This window comes from Tachypleus tridentatus, chromosome 5, assembly GCF_004210375.1.
Source record: "Tachypleus tridentatus isolate NWPU-2018 chromosome 5, ASM421037v1, whole genome shotgun sequence".
In the NCBI taxonomy this organism is placed as follows: Eukaryota; Metazoa; Arthropoda; class Merostomata; order Xiphosura; family Limulidae; genus Tachypleus; species Tachypleus tridentatus.
In genome coordinates this window covers 34,221,813-34,241,880 of record NC_134829.1, presented here as the reverse complement: position 1 = coordinate 34,241,880, position 20,068 = coordinate 34,221,813, and the positions used below count along the sequence as shown (strand labels likewise).

At 34.2% G+C, this 20,068-nt stretch overlaps 1 protein-coding gene across 1 annotated transcript in view; it reads left to right on the top strand.

Moving 5' to 3' along the window:
• Positions 1–3,537: 3,537 nt before the first annotated feature.
• LOC143250905 (paramyosin-like) overlaps positions 3,538–20,068 on the top strand; it is a 39,057-nt gene continuing 22,526 nt past the window's right edge. The window contains exons 1-7 of the mRNA XM_076502074.1: positions 3,538–4,154; positions 12,386–12,442; positions 16,132–16,218; positions 16,545–16,711; positions 17,208–17,286; positions 17,565–17,810; positions 18,167–18,363. Of these exons, the coding sequence (XP_076358189.1) occupies positions 4,050–4,154; positions 12,386–12,442; positions 16,132–16,218; positions 16,545–16,711; positions 17,208–17,286; positions 17,565–17,810; positions 18,167–18,363 (938 nt within the window). The 5' untranslated portion in view covers positions 3,538–4,049. The remainder of the gene's footprint in view (positions 4,155–12,385; positions 12,443–16,131; positions 16,219–16,544; positions 16,712–17,207; positions 17,287–17,564; positions 17,811–18,166; positions 18,364–20,068) is intronic.

Genomic DNA, 20,068 nt, shown 5'->3' with positions numbered 1-20,068 from the left:
AGTTGTACGCTAAATCGTACATCTGTTACTGTTCTTCACAAGAACATGTATCTGCTTTATTATATGAACAACCTTGCACTATATATCTTGCATAAGATAAAAATCCCATTTTCATTTGTAAAATATTCATTTCTGTTGCATTAAATGAAAAAATAAAAACCTTCAATAAATTATAACTATTGCAATCTCATAATTTTGGCTGCAATTTTTTGAAAATATATTGTTTGCCTTCTATGATTGTATGTCGTTGTAAGACACCTATAAGGAGGATTAATTAGGTGAAAGTTACCTACAAAGACGTACAGAACATTTTCTGTTGTACAGATTTTATTCAGATAGCACATGACTTGTTTTATATAATAGCTGAACCAATATTCCCAACCCGTGCACAGACAAACTACCTGTTATGGACCAAAATATGTGTGTTGTCACAGAGTTCGAGAAGAATGCACAGTAGGAATAAATCGCAAAGAACTAAAATGAGACTGGGTTCAGTTAATTCCCTTTAAAACAAAGCTTATACTGTATGTAAATAAAAGGAGATGACAGAGTGCTCTTAAACTTAAGCTGGCTTCTCAAGTGTAATTTAGGCAAGACATCGGTGACCTACAAATACAACTCGCTAGGATAAAAACGATAGCAATTCTAAGAATTAGCTTTTATTTGGCCTATTTATATTTAAGTGTGTCGAGACTTCCCACAATGCAATGGTTAGTTTTCTGTTTGTTTATGGTTAGGTACATAAAGGAATCTGTGTATTGTGCCGATCAGGGGTATTACTTTGGTTTGAATTTCGCGAAAAGCTACACGAGGGCTATCTGCGCTAGCCGTCCCTAATTTAGCAGTGTAAGACTAGAGAAAAGGCAGCTAGTCATCACCACCCACCGCCAATTCTTGGGCTACTCTTTTACTAACGAATGGTGGGATTGACCGCACAGTATAACGCCCCACGGCTGGAAAGGGCGAGCATGTTTGGTGCGACCGGAATTCGAGCTTGCGACCCTCAGATTACGAGTCGAACTCTTTAACCCCTTGGCCATGCCCGGCCAAATTTGTTCTCATTCGTAATTTTCGAAAAGTCTATGTTTTAGGTCTATACTTGTAAAGGCTAACTTACTATTGGTTTGTAATTTAATTGATAATTATTAGAAGTTCTATTGAATGTGAAACGTGTTTGTAAATTGTGAGTAAACAATTCTCTCTTAGCCAGTATTCAAGTAATTAAATGCTTGTTACATTTCATGAGCAGCTAGCCTTACACACAATAGAAAATGATAAACTATTCTGATATCGACAATGAATTGATATATTTTGGAAATAATAAAAATACAGTGAGATACCCAAAGAAGCTTAGTGTTTCTAAAAATTTTGACATTTTTTCACCTGGCCATGCCGAGCCTTATTGTAGTCAAGAGGTAATTTTAAGGGTTAATGTAACTGTTTCGTCAACTATTAAAATATTAGAATATCGTTTACAATTACAATTAAGGGTTAATCGTAATCGTTGTAGAGTCGTTATCGTTGGTTCAAGATCTGTACAAAAGCATCGCAAGATACAGAAGTTTTCTCTCTCTCTTTGTACAACACAGTAACAGATAATTAATAATTTTTAAAACAAACGTTCCTCGATACATTATTTTTATGCACAGAAGACGGAATATTCTTGAATTTGGGTACACAGACGATTGGAGCATTCTGGTATGTCAATTGTGTCCTTTGAATTAAACACTTAAACAGCGATTTTCAATCATAATTATACACTGATCTCTATTGCTTATTCAAAGGGGACACTTCGCTACCTGATCAAAATTGGGAAGTATATTTACATAGATTATAATAATCTGTGATGCTGCTTACGACATTTTAAATACATTATTTAAGTTAAAACGTTATTATTGCATGTTGAATGCATAACATATAACTCACGTGGCCTTTTTTTGTATTAACTTACGCTTTTAAAAAAACTACGTTGTGCAAAAGTAATGAATAACTATTTATTCATTTAAAAAGTGCTTTTGACACTGATGTTTCTGGAATTTTAATAAAACTTAATTAGAAGACACGCGAAGTTCATTACCATTTAAATCCGGGTGTGGCCTGGTTTTAAGCGTGTCATGTCCATGGTTCGTGTACTTTTACCGCAATGATGTGCTTCGCACTTCAAGATCGTTGGCTCAATTCTAAAGTGGCAGTAATTTCCTACTAATCGATCAGAGTAATCCTAGAGCCGATGGTTGGTACTATTAACTAGGTGCTTTCTCTCAAGTTTATCGGTTGGAAATGAGTGACGAATAATAGAAGTAGCCTTTGTCTAGAGTTGTGTGAACATCCAAAAAACACGCAATACAAAAAATCTAGTTGATGAAGCATAGTGTAATATAATATGCTGTGACTTTTAGAAGTGAGTAAATAGGCTTTAAAATAGAATAAAAATGAATATCAGTATTCTAAGTATGTTAAAGCAACGTTGCGCGAAAGAGAGTTAAATCTTAAATACTAATACTGATGGTGTTAGTGCAAACCTCCGAGATGTTCTGGTTATGTGTGTTTTGTAGTACCTGGGAAAGTACTTGGGAACTTGCAATAAAACATTATCAGATTTAATCGATTTCTTGATGTGTATTCTGTCAGGGTCATTTCAGGGAGAGGGGGTAATTTTTAGCACTGTCTTTTGGAAAAATTGGGCCGAAGAAGAATTGGCATACCAAATTGGCTCTTTAAGGTCAAAGTTGAAAAGATGTTTCAAGTTTCATATACGAATATGACCAGGTATTAGCACCAATTTTTTCAAATAATTGGATGTATTGAGTATGTCTCTTGTACAGTTTCTGAGTGCTCAGTGGTACTCTAAGAGTGTTAATGCATCCCCGGAACAGGTGTTCTACTCTTCACCTATTTGCCAAAAATGTCCACTTTAAATTTGCTGTTACTTATAATCTATTTTTAATAATACTAAGAAGTTTGCTGTGGCATTTCATCTTCTTCAACATGTAATAATTTTACAATCAAAACCCTTGCCCTTCCCTGTAAATGCTTTGAACATGATTAATGTTTGTTTTTGTTTTGTTTTGAATTTCGCGCAAAGCTACACGAGGGCTATTTGCGCTAGCTGTCCCTAATTTAGCAATGTAAGACTAGAGGGAAGGCAGCTAGTCATCACTACCCACCGCCAACTGTTGGGCTACTCTTTTACCAACGAATAGTGGGATTGGCCGTCACATAATAACGCCCCCACTGCTGAAATGACGAGCATGTTTGACGTAAGGGAGATTTGAACCCGCGACCCTCAGATTACGAGTCGAGTGCCTTAACCACCTGGCCATGCCGGGCCAACATTATAAATATAACCTTACACTGTTAACACCTGCTAGTATTTGCCGTCTACGTTTTTAAAATAATAAAAGTTTACACTTAAAACCTTTGTGCTTCCATGTAGTCTACTTTGAACAATATTTACAATATCTTCCACTGTAAACACCTGCTCATGCTTAGCGTGTATTTTTAACAATGTTATTTTAAAACGTTTCATATATTACTGTAGTCATTCTGTTAGTTGTGGTAAAACCTAAACATCGTTGTACTGTTGGCGTTCATCTACCACAAAACCTGGAAACAGCTGTAACGTTGACTGCTGCATATCTTCGGCAAATTTGCTTTTACATTTTTGACAATAGCCTATTGTTTCACAAATCAACGGAATCTGAACAACATGATTGATACTATCAACAACAACTAAGTTCCAACGAATGGTAAGACACGATACTTTGCCTCACTTGACCCAACTGCTGTTCTCTGCCTTTCCCCAGTCTCTACTTCTATAAAAGGCAGGCTTGGGCGGTGCAACAGAAACCTGAGCTGCTCGGTAAACGCAGAAGAGAACCTGTGAATTTAAAGGATGTATTTGCTTTAAGGTTTTTACTCTATCTCGACTATTGTTGCTGGCTCGAGCTTTAACAGGAACAAGTTTTCTTCAACTTGTGTTCGAGTATCAGCAAACTCCCCAGTTTAAACGTTTCTCCTGTAAAAGAAATTTAAGTGTTCAGTCCAGGATGTCGTTCACAAAGTCAAGTCGAAACATCTATAGATCCAGCAGTGGCGTTGGTGAATTTTCCATGGAACGTGGTTTCGACACTGGTGCCTTGTCCCGCCTCGAGGTAGGCTTATCTGTAGGACACTATTGTCCTGCAGTAAATACCATTTTTGTTCATTTTGGCGCTATATTATTAGTAGCAGTCAGCAACATAATACTTGGTTTTGAGCCCTAAGGTAAATTTACCAGAATTCTAAAAAAAAAAAAAAATTGAAAGTATATATATATATATATATATATTCTGTTTTTCTTTTGTGAGAAAATGCAAGAAACTTACTTAAAATTATTTACTAAACCTAAAATATCCGATAGCATGTAATTAAAACTATAATAATAATAAAAAAACTTTTGACAGTTCAATTTTTTTACGGATCCTTAAAATTAACTAAATATACTTCTTTGTTTATGATTTGTAAATAGGTGTTAATAAATAATGCACACGTGTTTGTTTGTTGTTTTTGTTTTTTCAAATTTTCCCCTATGAACTAAATTCATAGGCTTTTCCCACTTCAGTCAATAGAACCCTTAGTTGAACAGCGTGAAAAATTATATAACTCACTCATATATTATAATAAGACTATAAATTCCACGATTTGTTATTCCTCTATGACATTGTAGGTCAGCGGTAGGTTCACAGAATTACATCGTTACAATCCAGAACTCAAACCTTCGCTTAGGACAAAGTGCAGATAGCACGCTTTGTATCTTTTAGGCGTTGAACAAGAAAAAATATCGTCCACAAACCTATAGATGGCGCTGCACATAAGTGTAACTAATATAAATTAAACTTGATTAAATAGATTTTCCTTTTATGTTTCATGAAGTGACTGTTCTATTTTTCGCTGCTGTAGGGACACACAAAAAAGTCAGTTCTTAAAACACGACTTTTTTATCCTAGTGTTATACTAAGTTAAATTTAATCACAATAATCTTTCTTCCAAAAATAAATGTTTGTTAGGGGTTGATCATTTTTTGTGTCATCATAGTTTTATTTCAACGAGATTCAAAGTGTATCATCTATCATCAGGAACTGTGGACAGCAGCACATTACAAAAAAAAAAAAAAAACTTATTCGGAGACTACAGATTCATAAAAAGCTGTGGAAATTTCATGGAAAAGTTATTTTTGTTATTTCTTATGTATATAACGATAATAACCAAGTCGAGTGGTTAATGTTTAAAAAAATAGTCATCAGGCACACTGAATTTAAGTTGATGATTCTTTATACCATTAGTAAAAGTAAAGATGAGTTATTAGTACGTTAGTAATTCTCAACAGCCGTGGCTGTAATTATACCTCGAATCAGTCAAGAAATGGTGCTATAAGCTAACAGTATATGCTTGGAAAAACAAGAGGGAATTCTCAATAGCCGCAGCATTTGAATTTCTTTTAGGCAGGATTAAAGTAAATTAATCTATGAGATCTTATGCTCCGTCAAATACATCAATTGAAAGAGTTTGACCTCCTGAGTCTAAAACTGTGATTAGATCTTAAATCTTTCGAGAGATGACAGAGCTGTGAGCTAAAGGTTTGTACTTAAAAAACAAAACAAATATAAACTTAGAGTCATTCTATGAGCTGTTATGGCGCAGTTAAAAATATTAATTAAGTGATACAGAAGAATTATGTTAACTATGGGTAACAATATATATATGATTATCTGTTATGTGGAAATTGTACTAGGCTAATAATGGATTTGGATATGAATAGAATCTCTTTTTTCCAAACGTTTTGTTGTTAATTTAGTTTAACAAGCAAGTACATCGTTGTTAACGCACACAAGTGAATGTCCAAAAGCATAAAAATCATGAAATAAGTTTAAAAAAAAGATTCTCGTGAAAGTGGTTAGGTTGTTTATTTGTCATAAAAACAAAAAAAAAACACGCTTTCATTCACTAAAATAAAAATCTTCATAATTACCCGATAGATAGACCTCCTGTACACCATCGAATTTCTATTTAAGTAAACTGCACTGATTTCAAAAAAGTAATTTTATTGTTAAAAACTCAGTTTTCTGATCTGAATAGTTACGAGAGTTTCTTGAACAAATATCAACTTCCCACGTTCAGCAATAATTAAAATTTCTTATCCATAAATTATCTCTCCAAGCTGAACAATGACAATTTCGAAAGCGTTTAAGAAATGTTTGTCTTCACATTTGTTACGAGTTACTACATAAGATAATTATTGATAACTCCCACTGATTGTTATGGTTAAAATAAAAAACAATATAAACAAAAAGACTAAAACTGCGAAGATGTAGTTGACGTGAAATTATTATAGACGGAAGCGTTCAACTTTTGTTATACAGTTTGATAAAAGAAGGAATTTATGGGAAATGTAAAACAGTTGTCTTAACAAACAATTCCTTAGGCGCTTAGAATTACCTATAGACTAAGACCTTTCTTATTTTATCAGTTTTTTGTTAACAGAAAGAAACGTTCCTTTTTTTACAAGAAAAACAAAAAGTCAGTTTTGGCTCCGTGCCTGACCACGGGTAGAGGTACTTCGTATGCATGCTCTGATCTCACCACCTTAGAACGTGAATTTTAGTCTAAATTTGGCTTGCCAAAAACGCCGTAGGTATTTATAACCCAGAAGTGTATAATGTCTCGCTAAGGGGAGATGTGGTTTAGAATTCAGTTTGAAACTATCGTATTTCCACAATTCCTGTAACAAACACACCAGTTGATGCAACAGTGATTTAAATTTAATGTACCCTAAAATACGAGAAGTAGTTTTAATTTGTATTTTGATCTTCTATCGATATTCGATTATTCATAATGAAGCCATCAGTTAGAACGCAACAGTACAATTTTCTTATAGCTGCCATCTCCTTTTTGAAAGGTCAACAGTGACGTTACTTCCTCCTTCCGTTCAACTTGTATTAATATCCAGATGATATAAAATATATTTTATTTTTCAAAAGGTGTGTGTGTTTGGAATAAAGTGCAAAGCTCCACAATGGGCTATCTGTGCTCTGCCCACCACTGGTATTGAAACCTGGTTTTTAGCGGTGTGAGTCCGCAAACATACCGTTATGCCACTGGGGCTCTTTCCAAAAGGATGGAAACCTTGGAATTCTCGGAAACAGTTTAGCAGAATTAAGTAATTATGAAAAACCGCTAAACCTAATGCCTGCACGATATATTTATAATTTATTTCATGATCGTACCACGCTGGTACAGCGGTAAGTCTACGGATTTACAATGCTAAAATCAAGGGTTTGATTCCCCTCGGTGGACTCAGAAGATAGCCCGATGTGGCTTTGCAGTAAGAAAACACACACTGTTTTCCATGATCCAGTGAAAATTGTAGGCTTAACAGAAGTTGATTTAACTGATTGACAGTTTGAATGATGGCTCCAGAGATGAAAACTCTGGGGATCTAAAAATAGCTTCACGAGGTGAAATAAGGTAATAATAATCCAAGATTTTATCCTCTTGAGATGCAAGATATCTCGCACCCTAGACGACTTCCCTTCCAAAGTAATTCAATTTTTTTCGTTTAAACGACCACATTCTTTCCCTCCACACCAAAGGTTGACCTCGTATTGCGCAACATTTTTGTTGTTTTTAATTTTTGCATTTCTCGGGAAAAAATTCAAACTTACGACGTCTCGCCCTTAAATACAGCGCTCTACTAACTGATCTCGATGTTAATTTACTATTTACCTGTAACAAAGCATTTTTAACATTTCAAATCTCTACAAATGTGGAAGTTTCTAAAACATTCCAAACGTATACTGTATCTTCAATTTCTATCTACGACACTGAACACCAGGCAGTAAATAGTTACCTTGTATGGCCTGATGATAAAAGATGGGTGGATTAGAACTATGTGGTTTAATAATCAGTGATGTCGAGAAAACCCACTTGTAGAGAAATATATATGTAAAAACGGCTCGTTTGGGTTGAGAACATTTTTTACGTAGAGGAGTGAACAATGTTTCGACCTTCTTCTGTCATCGTCAGGTTCACTCCTCTACGTAAAAACATTTCTCAACCCAAACGAGCCGTTTCTACATATATATGTGGTTTAATAATAGTATTGAGAAGTGTTTTTTAAAGCAAAAACAGTGAAAAAATATTAACCCACAATTAAGGATAGACTGCCTGCCAGCGTTGAATGTTAAAATAAATTTGAGAAACCCAAAATATTTCTTAAAGTGTTTAGGTGTGTTACTGTAAAAAACCATGAGAAGAAAGGAAGGCATCACGAGGTGGTTCAGTGATATCATTAATACATTGAAGATTTGTGGAAGTTAGCATCTTGAGAAAAACTACAGACCTCCAAGGGCGTACATCAAATATCGGTGCTATATATATATAAATCATCAAGGAGACATTAGATAGAAGCACTATATAGACCTTCAAGAAGCGCATTAGGTAGAAGTGTGCTATATAGACCATCACATTGCTACATCAAACAAAACAACAAGTGTAGCCAATAATATACATTATATGAACTGAATATGAGACAAGTGGTACCATAATCTAGAGAAAACAGTAAAGAAACCTTGTACGAATTGATAATAAAAGCTGAGAACCGTTAATTTTGGCAAGAGAATACTGCTAAAATTAAACTTAACCGAATAACAGAAACAATGGGAGGACCGAAGGAAAGAAGATGTTTTTTTAGAACTTGATACTACTAACAATTTAAAACGAAAATGCAGAGCACAAATAAAGGTACGCTGTAAATTTAAATCTCAAAAGGAATGAAGAAAATCAAAGTGAAACTAATTTAGAGAAAAGTCCATGAATGTTCAAGATTTAGCCGCACTTTCTGTATCCCTTACAAAGATGGAAAATAAATGAAGAGAACGAAAATAACAAAAAAAAACTGGCCTGTGAGATAAGAATAAACACGAATGGAATATAAAACAAAAGTGAACCACAGTGACAGAAAAGGTAGGGAAACAAGAGACACGTCGAGAGAAGCTGTTTTCAGACAAAAGGAACTAACAGGAAATGTACAATAATAAATAAAAATAATATTTCGCATAGGGAAAGAAAGAATACCAATGAATTTAAAGACATACTGTGGAATATTACATACTGAAGTAAATGTTAATATATAATATGAATAAAAACACAGAGTATAAATAATCAAATAACAAAAAAGTAATTTTTAAATGTGTGTTTGTGCAAAAACACAAAGATTGTGAAATAGCTTAATCTGAGAAATGAAGTTAGTCCGAAAGAAACCTAAACTGTAGAGTGTTTTCAGTTTAGCTAAATTAAAACCTTTATGTGTGGTATTTTCTGGATACTGATAGTTTGTAAAATAAGATGACGAAACACTAAAGTGTGGAAAAAAATGCGTTTTTCACTGTCAAATATACTTGTCAAATTAATTTTATGGTGGTGTTTTATTAGTACAAAATTATTCAATGGATCACTTGCACTCTATCCACGATGGGAATTTAATCTCCGATTTATGCGTTGTAAATCCGTAGACTTATCACCCACCAGGGATCATTAAAAATAATCACTCTTAAAGAATAGGAAGGCATGGTAAAGAACGAATTCCAGACAAGTATTAGTTCAGGTCTCAGTATATTTGCTGAGCAAACATGAACATGGGCATACCCTCCATGAACATTTTTATTTTATAACTTAACAGTAGATAAAATGCTATAAAATTTAACTATAGCAGAATATTTAGTAACTGTATTTTGGGGAAAAATTATTCTTACTTAGTATCGTCTTTGTTACTTGTAAATCACCGGTGATACCGCATGTTTGGAATAGTGTTACCGCAACACAAAGCTTGTAGATAGAATTAGCTTTTTTAAATGTAAATAACGTAATTTCTTGTTTCATATTCACCTTTGGCGCTCGAGCATTAAAAGTTAGAATTTCTTGAAGTATGCTCCCCCCGCGAATTCTATTACGTGTGTGTGTGTGTTTTTTATTTCGCACAAAGCTACTCAAGGGCTATCTGTGCTAGCCGTCCCTAATTTATCAGTGTAAGACTAGATGGAAGGCAGCTAGTCATCGCCACCCACCGCCAACTCTTGGGCTACTCTTTTACCAACAAATAGTGGGATTTACCGTCACATTATAACGCCCCCACGGCTGAAAGGGCGATCATGTTTGGCGCGACGGGGATGCGAACCCGCGACCCTCAGATTACGAGTCGCATGCCTTAACACGCTTGGCCATGCCGGGCCTAAATTCTATTACAAGAGTTGGCGGTAGGTGGTGATGACTAGCTGCCTTTTCTTTTATCTTTCATTGCTAATTTATAGACAGGTATCGCAGATAGCCTTTTTGTAGCTTTGCGCGAAATTCAAAACAAACAAGCCAGAACTTTAATTCTCATATTCCAGTATTATTGTGTTCAACTTGATCAGTAGCTCCTTGCGCCAAGACAACGCGACCACGATGTGAAATGTGGTACATTTTGAATGTAATGCAAACAGAAAAATCTGTAATATTTTTAGCAAACTGAAATATTCCAATTAAAATAATCCTTTCAGAATTATTTTTGACCGTTAAAGGATTATTCTTCCTCAGGTACATAGATAAAACACCCCTAAGATATTGTTTAACAAAATTAATCAAATATTTTGTTTATATTAATAATAATGGCCATAATATGCATTTGTTTATCAAGAGAATTATATTAAACAAAGCATCATGTGAATAATCTCCTAATATTGTTACGTATCATAATTTATCTGGGACGAGTCTCCGATTTATTATGTGACGTATTATGATTTTAAATAGCTGGAAATTTTAATTTAAAAATTAATTGAATGTCAATATGCATCACATTTATGATATTTGCCAACAATATTGATACAAATAAGTTTCTTTCTTAACACAAATTCATTCTAATACACAAATAAAAATACAATTTATAATAATGGTTATTACAAATGATTGCTTGTATACAAGTTTTATTCAAACTTACAAACAATAATCAGTCTTCTATCTGGTCTGGAACTGAATATTTTATAGATGGTCGAAGTCTACGACGAGCGTTGTAATTCTGAGTTGATACTGTTACACTTTTTTTGACGGGGGAAGCTAGCTAGCCATATCCTTGGTTGGCCTCACTCGGTTCGTAAGCTCACTTTTTACCGAAGAAGATATCTAATGACCTCGTATAAATACTAACGTCCGAAGTTAATTCATGAAGTTTGTAATGTTCGAAATCTATAAACGTCCTGGTCAAATATCTATAATTCGCCGATCAATAAACATTTGTCACAGTTATGGCTTTCGATGTTTATACTACATTGACTGAAGCGACCAAACAATATTTTAAAACTGACTTTGACGGGTCGATTTATAATCTTTATGCGAAGTTCTATAAAGTTCGCTTGGCCAAAGAATATTCGAAGATTCGCTAGTGATTTCGTAAAACATGAATTGTTCATTCTTACTTTCGAGAATCTTCTACAAATTTAGAAAAAAACGCGGGACTTGGGCAATACACATTTAACATTATGAGTTACATACATTAGACTGAATCAACCGTAGATATTAAAATGAATGGGTATAACAGTAAATCCGTTATAATATGCAGTTTTCTACCACAAAAAATAAGTCCTTAACATTGTCTAGAAACCACCAAAAAACGGAAAAGTGAGGAAAACTGGAAGAATAAAATCGTAAGACATGACATTCAATAGTGGCGTAGTCTGTTAAAATAAATATTAGGACTTCTTCGAAATACAAAAAAAAGGTTATATATAACAAAGTTGTTGTTTTTTAAATGCTTGCATATTTTTTTTCGTTTGTGGTTAAATGTTTTTTAATTATTAGTTTTACGCCTCCGGTTGCTCATGAAACGAGATTTTGAAACAAAAGAGTACAAACAATTAGCCCCTTAGTGTCACAATGGTATGTCTATGGACTTGCAACGCTAAAAACCGGGTTTTGACACCCGCGGTGAGCAGAACACAGATAGCCCATTGTGTAGGTTTGTGCTTGATTTCAAACAAACAAAACAAGTACTTATATTTAAAATACACATTTTTTTCTTACAGTAAGTTTTTAACTATATTGAATAAGATTGTTTGTTTAATATTTCAATATTAATTCATTGTGTACTTCATCTTACATGGAAAATAAGTTCACTGTTCAACAAACCTGTTTTGGTTACGAAGTTAATTGTTTATAAAACAATTCATTTCACAGTACATCATGTGTGTTTTTTATAAAACTAAAAAAAATAAGTGTTTAAATAAATGCTATAAACCTGAATGAAGTACAGTATCAAACAATGAAGTGTATTTTCTCCATTTTGTACTAACAACGTATTGTTCTTTTTATGCAGGATAAAATTCGTCTGCTTCATGATGAATTAGATGGAGAGCGCGAGCTTAGACAACGGGTAAGTTGAATTGCAATAATCTGTTAGTTTGTTTAAAGAATTAAAAAGAAGCATATTTAGTATTTTTTTAAATATTACTTTCGGAAAATTAATGACAGTAAATGTTGAATTTTGATGAATTATTAGCTTATTTCAAAACATTGTAAAGATTAGGCTTAACTTTCTTTTAACCTTTAAACGGCGGCCGTCATCAACTGGTGCGGCTGCCTACAAAATTCCCGCTGTTAAAGAGTTAAATAAGTTTACTGAGACAAAACTTAAAAAAAGTAATATATATCTAGACTGTTTAGTTCTTTACTGAAGAAAAAAAGATAAGTAAAGGAATCCAAACTTTTATTGGTTCACTATTGATATATTGATATATCTACGAACTAACAACTCCAGAAACAGGATTTCGATACATCTGGTGGGCAAAGCACAGACAGCTCGTTATGTAGATATTTTGCTTAATTACAAACAAACACTATTTTTGATGAAACAAAATATAAAAAGGAATATAAAACTTTACATGTTTATTGGTTTTAATGACAAAAGATTTTTTTAAGTTATTAAAAGTTTTGCTCAATTTCTAGTTTCACTGGGATGAAACATAAAATGCTGTAAAATAAAATCAACTTTTCGAGACAAAGAATTTGTACAATTTTAAGTGAGTAACAAATACGTTTGATTATAATTAGAATGTTACAACCTGTAAATGAGCCCAGTATGGCCAGGTAGTTAGGGTGCTTCACTCGTAATGTGAGGGATGCTGGTTCGGATCCTTGTTACACTAACCATGCTCGTTACAATGTGATAATCAATCCCACTATTTGTTAGTTAAAGAGTAGCCCAAGAGTTTGCGGTGGGTGGTGATAACTAGCTGCCTTCCCTCTAGTCTTACGCTTCTAAATTAGGGACGGCTAGCGCAGCCAGCCCTCGAGTAGGTTTGCGCGAAATTTAAAAAAACAAACAAAACAAACATTGTAGGTAAAATACAAATCTTCTTCTTCTAAACTATACTGAATCTTGAGAGTTGATTGTTCAGTAATGGAAAGAATATAAGCTCTTGGAATTTTGTTCTTTAAAGTCCAACTAATATTATTCTTAATATTTAAAAATATTCTAATTAATTTCAACCTTTTTTTCACAGTGCAGTAGAATTAGGTTAACTTACTTAAACTAGCATAAAATACCCGCGTTTCGCTGCGGGGTTCAAAGAAAGACCCTTCACATACCAATTAAGTTCCTTCATTACCCCCAATTGCTTCTGTAGTTACTCCAAAGAGGTCCATGCCCCATTCAAAAATAAGTATATTAAAAGATAAGAAGATATTTATACAGGTTAAAGCAACACAATAGACTATCTGCATTCCCCCTCCCCGTTGCATAGCAGTATGTCAGCAGACGTACAACGCTAGAAACCGGGTTTAGATACCCGTGGTGGGCAGAACACAGATAAACCATTCTGTATCTTTGTGCTTAATTATAAAAAAAAAAACTATCCGCATTCTGCCCGTCGCGAGAAATCGAACTGACTTACTTAAGCCTGAATGGCTTTTGTTTTTAATGATTATATTTAAAATAATTAATATTTTCTTAGCTTATTTTAAGTATAATTCAGATTTTTGGTTTTTAAGAATGCTTCCTAGCGGCACAGTTGTAAGTCTGAAAGGTTATAACGCACAGCACCGATAGTTCTTTGTGTAGCTTTGAAGTTTTTTCAAAATGTAGTGGTTAACATACATTAATTTGCTTAGTTTGTGCAGTTGTGTATCTGTTTGTTAACGCTAGGTTGGTAATGGGTTTCTTTGTCCTGTTGTTAAGGGTTGAACAGAGTCTAACAGTTTGTTGGTGTTGGTTGGTTTATTAAAACTGCATTCAACTTTTACTTGCATTAAGACTTTGGTTTAAACAGATGATACAAAATAAGAATAATAACTAATAGAATAAATAGATTGATAACTAAATAACATGTACAAAAAATAGCAATATGGCGTTGCCGCAGTTTACTTTCTTGTGAAGAAATAATTCGAAGTTAGGTACAGCACCAAGTTTGTTTTTTTGAATTTCGTGCAAAGCTACACGAGGGCTATCTGCGCTAACCGTCTCTAAGTGAGTAGTATAAAACTAGAGAGAAGGCAGATAATCATCACCATCCAGCGCCAACTTTTGAGCTACTCTTTTACCAACGAATAATGGAATTGACCATAACATTATAATGCCCTCATGGCTGAAAGGACGAGCATGTTTGGCATGACGACGATTCGAAACCGCAACCTTCGGATTACGAGTCGAGTGCTTTAACCACTTGACTAAGGTGGGCCAAGTGCCATCTTACCTGGCGCACTGACAAACGCAGTACGGTAAGATTTCATATTTAGAGATAGATGAGCCTCTGCTTTGGTCGGTATTCAATACTCCTCCAGAGTGTAACCTGAACTATTTTTCACAGTATAGTACAAACGAAAATAAGTACCATGAATGTAGTTTCTAACTACAAGAAGCTTCCACTAGATTGTTTACTTTTTATCTTATCTATAAACAATCACGTGAAGAACAATGTGATTTTTTTTTCTAAATTAAAGGTAAAAAACTTATTACCACAACTGTAGGAAACTGTAATATTACTGTTCTTCATCGAAAAGTTTTCGGTAGTTTTCTCATTATCTCGTTACTAACTGGCGTTGTGTTTTTATTTATTTCTACCACCCGAGATATATACATCACATTTATTTGGCTGTTGTTGGTGTTGGTCGGTTTATTAGCGCAAAACTTCACGATATCCTATTTACACTCTCTATTCATAGTACGGAATCGAACCACGGATTTTACAATTTAAAATTTGGAAACTTACCACTAACCCACTGGCGGACACTTATTAAATAATGATTTTGTTTTGTTTCCTTGGTTATTCAAAAGCAAAGCAATATTAGATTATATGATGTGTTCACCTCAGGGAATCGAACCATGGATTTTAACGTTTTAAGTTCGTAGACTTACCGCTATCCCATTAGGGAACTTATATAATGGGGAAATAAAGTAAAATAGTTGAATACTCATTTGGAAAATAGCCACGCTAAACACACTGCTTATATTTGAGAATTGTAAGCTTCTGAAACCTACAAGAAACTATCAAATTAGCTCTCCAATGGCACAGCGGTATATCTGCGGTCTCACACCGCTATAAACTGGGTTTCCATACCCGTGGTGGGCGGAGCACAGATAGCCCTTTGTGTAACTTTGTGCTTAAGTCCAAACATACAAATAAACAAACGATAGAATTACACATAGCATCATATTACACAAAAGATACACAGGAAATGATTTGTCTTCTCCCTTCTGAGAAATTAAAAAGCTGATAAACTGGGATGGGGTTTTAGTTGTATTCTTACTCTTCAGGTCATGATTAAAATTAGTGGTTTAAATCCGTAGAAACCCCAGATTTTATGATAATCTCTAATAATTAAGCGCATGGGTAATTCTAGTGCAGAGTCAAATATAAACTCCCCATTTCCTTACTTTTTGAAGAACAGTAATATATGAAACGATAATTTTGTGGCACATAGAATTCGGTCATAATGATGCTGTTTATTAGCTCCGTGTAATGCTGGAAAGTTGGAGGAAAAATAATTTGATGGATTCTTTATTTTTGTCATCTTTCATTAGTTGGGTACACGTTTACACCATGCTTTTTGTGGTTTTCTGTTAAGGTTGAGCGGGAAAAGACTGATTTATCTGTTCAGCTGATGCAGTATGCCGATCGACTGGAGGAAGCCGAAGGAAGCAGCGAGTCACAAGTAAGAGTTCCTGGCAAACTGTTTACATAATTGTTAAGATGTTTAACATTGTTATCTTGTCTCTTTCAATGAATTGCATTTTCAGGTTAACTCCCAACGAAATTTAATTATCGCAACTTGGCTACTAATGAGTATCAAGTAACGTTGACCCGTGAAAGTGATTTTATCGAATTCTTCCAACATTCCTGATGACAGTCATAAACTACTTCACTACTTTTCACTTCTTTTTTATGTTATTAATGATTAATTTAAATTTGTGGAACACTAAAGCACGTTTAGGGACATTGTTGTTACAGTCGTCTTCTGTAAATATTCTCTGCTCGTAGATCGAAATGAATAAAAAGCGAGATGTAGAGCTGTCTAAACTGCGAAAACTCTTGGAAGATACACATTTGGAAAGCGAAGAAAATGCCCATTTACTTCGCAAGAAGCACCAAGAGGCTATTGCAGACTTCCAAGACCAGCTTGATGGTGTTCAGAAAGCTAAAGCTAAGTACGTCGTTCGTTCTATTCTTTTATTTTTGTTTCATAAAAGAAGTTTTAACTGATAAAAAAAAAAAAAAAAAAACTTTACTTAACAGCATTTTATTTGAGGACTAGATGTTTTAACTAAAACTAGTAACCCGAGTAACATCAGAAGATGTTTTCCAAGAAAGTGTTTTAGTTAATAGAAGTCTCACTAAAGGTATTTAAGATAAATGCATTAAAGGTATGTTGTCTCTTCGAATAATGTTATAACATTCTATTGCATAACAACAAAATTAAGTCGTTTAATATGTTAATTATTTCAATAAGTTAGAACAGTAGGTTGGCATCTCCGAGTACTTGACTCATGGAGTGGTACCAAATGTGCGTGACGTCATTTGAAATACTTGTATATTTAAATTAATTCAAAATGCATTAAATTTATAGAAGTATTCAGGGGTAAACATAATTAATAATAAAATGAACTGGGTGTTTAATAGCGAGTTTTTTTTTTTTTTTTACAGGATTGAGAGAGAAAAGCAAAAGTTCCAAGCCGAGGTGTATGAACTGTTGGCTGAGGTCGAGAGTGCAAACAAGGAAAAGGTAGGCATAGCGCTCGAACGATGAAGAGAAACGAGAAATATTGTTTTTGTTTGTTTTAATTTTGTAAGAAAACAATCATATCCTTCAACTTACGTGTGCAAAGTTGCCATTTATTATTCCAGGGACTAATTATTTATTTCGATTTTATCTATGTAGAATTAGGCTTATAATCTTATCACTATTGTATATGTGAGAAGGTCAAAATAAATGTCTGCAGTTTTAAAACCCTGTATTATGTTCACCGTCCACAACATACTTACTTGTTCTTACTGTTACAGCTTGCATCACTGAAGACCATAGAGAAACTCGAATACAACGTCCACGAACTCAACGTCCATATTGAGGAGCTGAACCGATCATTAACTGAGGTGACGTCACAAAAGACACGCTTAAGCTCCGAAAACATTGAGCTCATCAACGAAGTTCAGGAGTATAAAGTGTCTATTGACAACATCACTCATATCAAAACACAGCTGGCTACTCAACTCGAGGACACAAAACGCCACTTGGAGGACGAAGAAAGGGTAAATTTCTAATTACTGCTTAGATTTCCAAAAAACAACATAATTTGAAAACAAAGAAATAAGCTTTAGCTTGTGATGTAATAATTTTATTTCAATCTACGAAGACAAAACAAGTTTGTATTAACATTTTGACACACGATTAAATCCTAGACAGAAGATCTCAGAAGATAAAACGTTACAAATATTTCGTTTGTTTGTTTTATTTAATAGTGACGGAAAAGTTCAAATAAAGTACTGAATGCTTCGTAAAACATGATATATATTTAAAAAAAATATTATGAAATGAAAGAATGCTTGTTCTTAAAGAAATTCATCATAAGTAAAACAACGCTTGACTCAATAAACCTTCTTAACAGAAACGATCTTCTCTTGAGCAACATGTTCATACAGTAGAGATGGAGCTTGAATCTCTCAAGGTCCAGATTGAAGAAGAATCAGAATTTCGCTTGGAGCTGGAACGACAACTAACTAAAGTAAATGGCGAAGTTTCTACATGGAAGTCCAAGTACGAGACTGAACTCCAATCCCACCATGAAGAGGTTGACGAACTACGGTGAGTCGACATTCAGTCTATGAGACTATGAGCCATTTAAACCTTTCTCATCAGAAATATTATTCTAAGTTTGTTTTTGGTTTCAGGGTTTTCAAAACACATTATCCTTGCAATGTATGATTAAAAATACAAAAATATTTTAATTACTTTCTGAGATATTTATCCTAAAAGGAAACTACATTAACATCTTTTAACGATCATTAAAATTGTACTTTTCTTTTGAGAGAGAGTTTGTTTATGGTAAAGCTACTAAGGCTATCTGCTGCTTTACATAATTTTGAACGGGACGACAATAGTGAAGAAACCGGCCAGAAGCACCTACTGCCAACCATCGGGCTACTCTTTATCAACGAATTGTATATTGACCTTCACATTATAATGCACCCATGGCAGAAAGGGCGAGTACGTTTGGCGGCGGGCTATGATCCTACGACCCGCAGATTGCAAGTTGAGCACACTAGCTATACCACACCAGGTCTTTGAGAAGGAGAGAAAGGTAGGCCCCTGATGGCTCAATAGTAATTTTCAAGACTTATAACACTAAAATTATGAGTTCGACTTCTGTGACGAATACAGCGCAAATAGCAAACTATGTAGACTGGCGATGAAACACGCAAACAGTTTTTCTCGAGTTAAAGTACAAAGGAAGAAAAATTGGAAGACTATACATCCTTAGCTGTTTAAGGTCCAATTATTGGTAATAGCTACAATGACAATACAAGTCATTGTTTAATATGTAACGTGAGATTTACAAAACAAAATAAATGTTTTTATGTATCGTGCTCTCCGTTTTATGATGTATTAGTATATTCGCTACCTTTCGAAACTGTTACGAGTTTGCTTAACTAATAATAACAGTTATCATGGTGTACAAGAGTAACAGTGAATGGGCCAATCAGATGGGGTCGACTTTTCACAAGTTATAAATGAATTTAATTACAAATCCAAAAACACAGTCGTGTGTGTAGTTTCTCGATTTATCAGGTAGCATTGCATACCCACTCCGTAAATAGGCCCTTCATGTAAATGCTTTAAATATGCCTATTCCTTGACCCAAACTTTGGATATGGTGAGAAACTGTTAATTGGCTCTCTACTTGCATATATCTCTCCTTTTCTGCTTACCAATTCACATCTGTATTAGTGCAAGTAACAAACATAAAGTTTTCTGCTACATTCGCGTCAGGCCAGATGAACCTCCGGCACCTCTTGACCCAAACTTTGGATATGGTGAGAAACGGCATATATCGCTTACCAATTCACATCTGTATTAGTAGTAACAAACATAAATGACATTCTCAGATGAACCTCAACCTGAAATGAATCTCAGTCAACCTGTATATCTCACACTGACAAAAACATTTCCTTATTTGGACAATCGTCTATACAAAACGTCTATTATACATTTATTGGGGTGCAGATTATTCCTGTGTCTGTCACTTACGTATGGAATACATAGAAAAGTCCGTTATTTTCCTCTTAGAAAAATTTGTAGTTTTTGCCTCGAATATTTCACGAGCTATGAGTTTACGTTTTTATCTTAGTAATAATTTAGGCCGAAACTGAGACACATGGAGTTTCAGTAAAAGATGATTTATATTATTATTTTGTTAGATAATTTAATCATTGTTACTACAGCTTGCAGTTAAATATTTGAAGCCAATCGCTCTTTCTGTGACCTCTTAATTTATGCTATCAGAGAGTGA